Here is a 5,107-nt window from a genome sequence, read left to right as displayed (position 1 = left end):
CAGAGTGACAACAGTGGCGCGGCTGTCTGACCAGGGGGCGGAGCTACGTCACCTCTTGTTCATGTCGTGCTGCTCTCGCTCGCGTTCCCGTGGGTCCGTGTAGCCCTGGTTTCCATAGCGATAGTCGTCAGGAGAGGGTTCGCCCCAGGGGTTTCCATGTTCAGAGTCTCTACCTGAAAACAGGAAGAAATCACCTGAGTGGGCGGAGACAGAAGTCATCCACAGTGTCGGCCTGCAGGCAGCGCTATTGAGTCTCACCTGTGTTCCAGGTGGTTGTGGTGATGGAGTCCGAGGTGCTGGAGCAGGAACCCGAGGTGACGGAGCTGGAGGTGTAGCTGGGCTGAGACAACAAGTCAGTACAACGCTTACTGGAGCTGAGCCAAACTAACCTGCTTAACTTAAACCTGACTCAGTCCCAGTTTAACTCCGACTTAACCTAAACATGGATCAGGTCCAGTTTACCTTAAATCTGCAGCACACCTGGTTTAACTCAGGTTTAACTTTGACCTGCTTCAGGCCCAGTTTAATTCAAGTTTAGGTAAACTTTAACTTGAGCCTGTTGCAGACCTGATTTAACTGAGGTCTGACTAAAGCCTGCCTCAGACCCTTTTTAATTGAAGTGTAATTTGCAGACCTGGTTTAACTCAGGTTTGATTTAAATACAGTTTAACTCAGGTTTAAGTAAGGTTTAACTTTAGCTCAGTTTGTATGTATAAATGTAGTATATTTGACCATGTATGTTTGTTGTTAATGAGGGAGAAACCACAAAACGCAGCCGGTTTAGCTGCAGTTTATCTAGAACCAGTTTCAACAGCAGTCAAATCAAGGTAAAGATGCAGCTGCATTTTAAATTCCTGCATGTTTCCGTTCCATGTCTCCAACATGTGACATTAAAAATCAGACGACAAGCTGCAGGAATGCTAACGGTTCCCCCCTGCTGCCAGTGTTTGTGCTAAGCTAAGCTAATCGCACCCTGCAGTGGCTCTAATGTGACTGCAGCACACGGACTTACATATCGAGAGTGGTGTGGCGGGAACATGGAGGCGCGTGATTGGTGGTGTCCGTACAGAGGGTATCCGTCAGGGGGCGGAGCCTGAGCTCTGAACACGCTGCACAACATGGCGAGCGTCTGGACGTCGCTCATGTGACTGTAATGATCCAATCTGAGGAGTCGACACAGAACCAGAGCTCAGCTTTAACGTTAGAAACGGTTGGTCTTCTTTGTGCTAGTTGTACATCTGAAAGTTTAGCTTTTAAAACTGAAACCGTTGCTCTGCTGCACACTGAAGGAGGAAGTTTTCTGACAAACAGACAGGAAGTGACAGTGAAAGCCTCTGATTGGTGCAGGAGTGGCAGCAGACAGCGTGAAGCTACAGTAAGACGTTTGGATGGAAGCCTCGGCTCTGTCTAAATCTACTGTGACTGCAGGAAACAAAGAGCTCACAGAGTCTCCAGCAGGTGGCGTCCAAACGGGTGTCTGGCCCACGGAGTCTCTGTGTCCGGGTCCGAGTCTGGACTCAGGTCCTGGCTGGTGGCTGCAGACGCCAGAGCCCAAACCTGCAGACAGAGGAGGTCAGTGGGTCGGTTCTGGCATGAACTGACATTTCTAACTCCTGAATGTTCTGACTTGGTTTCACTTTCTATCATCTGACTGCTGCAGGAGGCGGTTCAGATGTCATTCTGTCTGATTGTTTCTAGTCTTTACGGTCTGTGGAGCCGCTTTGTGTTTGTTTTAGAGTCTTTGGTGTCGTGTTTTTCTCTGTGTGGTTTGTTGTCTTTGTATTTTTAAAATGAGTTACATGAATACTGACGCGTCTGTGGGCTTTTATCCAGTGATCATATGAACGAGGGTCCAGATCATGTTAACGGATATTTATACGAGTTTGTTGTTTCCATTACTACCATCGATGCTCCTGACAGCTAATATTACAGTTACTTAAACAGGAAATTACATTTAAACTGACCCACTCGTCTAAAAGTCAGAAGCAGTCAGAAAAGTGTCGGAGTGAAGCAGTTTAAAGTATAAACTCTATGAAACGTGTCCTGTGCTGCTGTTTAAAGCTCTTCAGTAGTTCAGCAGTACTTTACTGTGTCCATGTGAACATCAAATCAAGACAAGAACTCACTAAAGAAAGTTCAACAACATTTAAAATACGTCCTGCATGTGTTTCGTGGTTTCTGGGTCGAACCCCTGACGCACCAGAAGAACGTCCGTCTGTCACCTGGTTGGTTTACGAATGCTGCTGACTGGTCTGTATGCTAATAAAACATGAACAGTTCCCCGATTACGACTGAAGGTTCTGGTGACGTCCTTGTCCCTCCGTCCTGCATCAGTCTGACCCAGACAGAACCAGGACAGCACATTGCCTGTTCCTGTAAAACCGTGTTCCACTGAGACTCTGTGGATGGGAAGATGGCGGCCGAACCTTGGCCACGTCTCTGCGTCCGACTACGAGCGCCGCCGCCGCGTTCTTCTGACACGTTTCCTGGATGTCGTTCATGTTCAGTCTGAGCAGAACAACAAACACACAAAAACACACAACTGTCAGTGCTACACAAACAGGAAGCAGCGCAACAGAGACCAGACTGAGCGTGCTCAGTGCAGGATGAGTGTAAACAAACAGTGAAGATGTTCGGCTGCACAACTTTCAGATCGTATTTCTGAACATTCGTGTTGTCCCTCCTCTAGTTGGCAGCGCTGAGCTCAAAGGGACATTTTGCCCTGAATTCTGACTGTTGGCATGTTACTTTGGAGTATTTGTGTCCTGAGTTTTACCTGTCAGGCTGCACAGATTCAGCTTTAGCTCCATGAGTTCAAGGACAGCTTGAGTTTTCAGGCTGGCTGAAGGTTAAACACGGATCTCTGACATGTGAACGGGTGGAGTTTGTTATTTCAGCCTGAGAAGACGACGCTAGGAATCTAAAAAACAACCGTACTAATGGTGTTAACCTCTAGAGCTCACGGCAGCAGCTCTGATGCTCCTGTTCTTAACTATTTTTGGAGAAATCTGATGATGCAGTTTGAATTAAAGGGTCATTTCAGCCAAAATGTGAGTCTTTTATTCATGTGCTAATTTATATTTAAAGTCAGAGTGCCTGGATAGTCTTCAGGATAAAAACTGGGGCCATCATTATGTTTTTTATTTTTCCTGACTTTGAAGGAAACCTGGTCTAGTATTGTTTCTGACCCGGCGCATCACTTCCTGCTTTCTCTTCTTTCACAGAACAACAGACAGTGTTTATGGAACAAACTGCATGTATTCATCTGCAGCGTTTTAAGACAAATCTGAGTCGTATTTCTGGACACATGAAGCCACAGCTCGTGTTTCTATTTTCCACATTTGAGTGAACTGAAGCTTTAAGTTTCGTTTTAAATTCTGATTTCTGCTGGGAAACACTGAGCTGCAGCTTACAGAGTTGTATTACTGATCAATCTGATTTGGTCTAAAAAGGAGAATCTGGGATTTTAGTTTTTTCCATTTTTGCTTGCAAACTATTAAAAGGGCTGAAAGCAGCAGCAGCACTAACTGAGGATGGACGGATGCTGGCAGCTGATCAGAAGGTGTTTGTTCTCTCACATGTAGCTTTCTCCCAGTGACTTGTGGACGGGCAGCAGACAGGAGATCTCCTGGATGATGACTTTGCCGGCCAGCTTGATGGGACGGTTGCCGTAGTCGGTTCCTTCTCGCTTCGTCTTAAAGCGACGGGATTTCTGACAGACGGACGGACAGACAGGAGGAGGGAGACGGCAGCCAACAGGAGACAAAGCACCACCTGATTAAAAGTGGTCTGACGGCAGATTACTGAAAGAGTCCGTTCACACTGCGAGACACCAACTGATGGCCAGGACCAGAGTTTCGGGTACGAACATCCTGAGCAAGGTTTTATTGGCCTTGATCCAATTCAAGTATTTTAAGATCAATCCAGTGTTTGTTCTTGACTTAACTTATTGTTCTGTAGGTGGAACCTTGAAGTAAAGCTCCAGTAGAACCCTGTGTGGATGTAGAGTTAGAGGAACCTGAATCCTCCACATGATGTCGGTAAACGTATCGTAGACCAGCTGCAGTACCTGGTTGTTCCACCAGGTGGAGCCTCTCACTGTTCAGTCCTGTAGAGACCAGAGGAGGCGTCTACAGACTACAGCTCCTGGTGGCAGCAGAGAGCATTGTGGGAGTTTAGCAGCAACGGGACCATGACAGAGACTCTGAGGAGGCTCAGGACCTCCAACCAGAACTCATCAATGAATTATTGATCGATAATACTTCAGATATCCAATTTAAAATAATATATTTTAGGTTAGCATTCCTAGCGCCCTGCCCAGCGTGTGGATGTGAACAACGGATCAGGTTCAAAACAGCTTTAATCAGCCGGACCAGGCCCAGACGTTACACTAACAGCAGCTTAAGGTCACTTTTCCTCTGCAGGAACTTTGTCCTAGAACTGGGTTCTCCCATCGTAGTAGCCGGATCGCTTTCTGTTTTAACGGTGAGTTTCTGCCTCAACAAGGACTTCCGGTATCTCTGGATCCTACTGATGGTAAAATAAGAATAAAGGCTCTTCTTTCCCTTAAAGAAGATTTCTGCTGACGTCACTCCTTAAAGTTCCTTCACCTGAAGCTCAGTGTGGGTCAGTGTGGGTCAGCTCAGCGACCAGCCTGGTGATGAACAGGCTGGATCTGACGGTCAGCAGTTCTCAGTCTCGCAGTGTGAACACGGTTAGTTTCCAGTTTATTAAACTAATCTGGAGCCTGAACAGCCAAATTACCTCCAACATCTTTCAATGAAGTGGTGACGATGGAAACTTACCTGCAGATGTTAAATGTTAGTGACATTAAAGCTTCAGACTGACGCAGAGCAGCAGCAGTTATTGTAGCACCATCACAAAACAACATTCACTTATGTGTTCAGAATCAGCTGTCTGGTTCCAGTGAAGCCGACCGCTCGGTATGAAGGAGCTACGACTCTTTCTACACATCCTGGAGTCGTCCTTCATCAGCCGCCACCACTTCATCGTCTCACAGGATTCACAGTTCGGTACGTTTTTCAGTCAACACAGAACAAACGCAAAAATTCACATCTTCATCTTTTCAGTTCATAATGAACTAGAA

General features: G+C 46.5%; 1 protein-coding gene across 1 annotated transcript in view; it reads right to left on the bottom strand.

Moving 5' to 3' along the window:
* wdr59 (WD repeat domain 59) overlaps positions 1-5,107 on the bottom strand; it is a 22,288-nt gene that overhangs the window by 2,604 nt on the left and 14,577 nt on the right. The window contains 6 exon segments of the mRNA XM_008292081.1: positions 38-173; positions 259-340; positions 1,013-1,163; positions 1,445-1,557; positions 2,427-2,508; positions 3,579-3,712. Coding sequence (XP_008290303.1) covers positions 38-173; positions 259-340; positions 1,013-1,163; positions 1,445-1,557; positions 2,427-2,508; positions 3,579-3,712 — 698 coding nt within the window.

This window comes from Stegastes partitus, unplaced genomic scaffold, assembly GCF_000690725.1.
Source record: "Stegastes partitus isolate 25-593 unplaced genomic scaffold, Stegastes_partitus-1.0.2 Scaffold783, whole genome shotgun sequence".
In the NCBI taxonomy this organism is placed as follows: domain Eukaryota; kingdom Metazoa; phylum Chordata; class Actinopteri; family Pomacentridae; genus Stegastes; species Stegastes partitus.
This window is presented reverse-complemented; position numbering and strand designations above follow the sequence as displayed.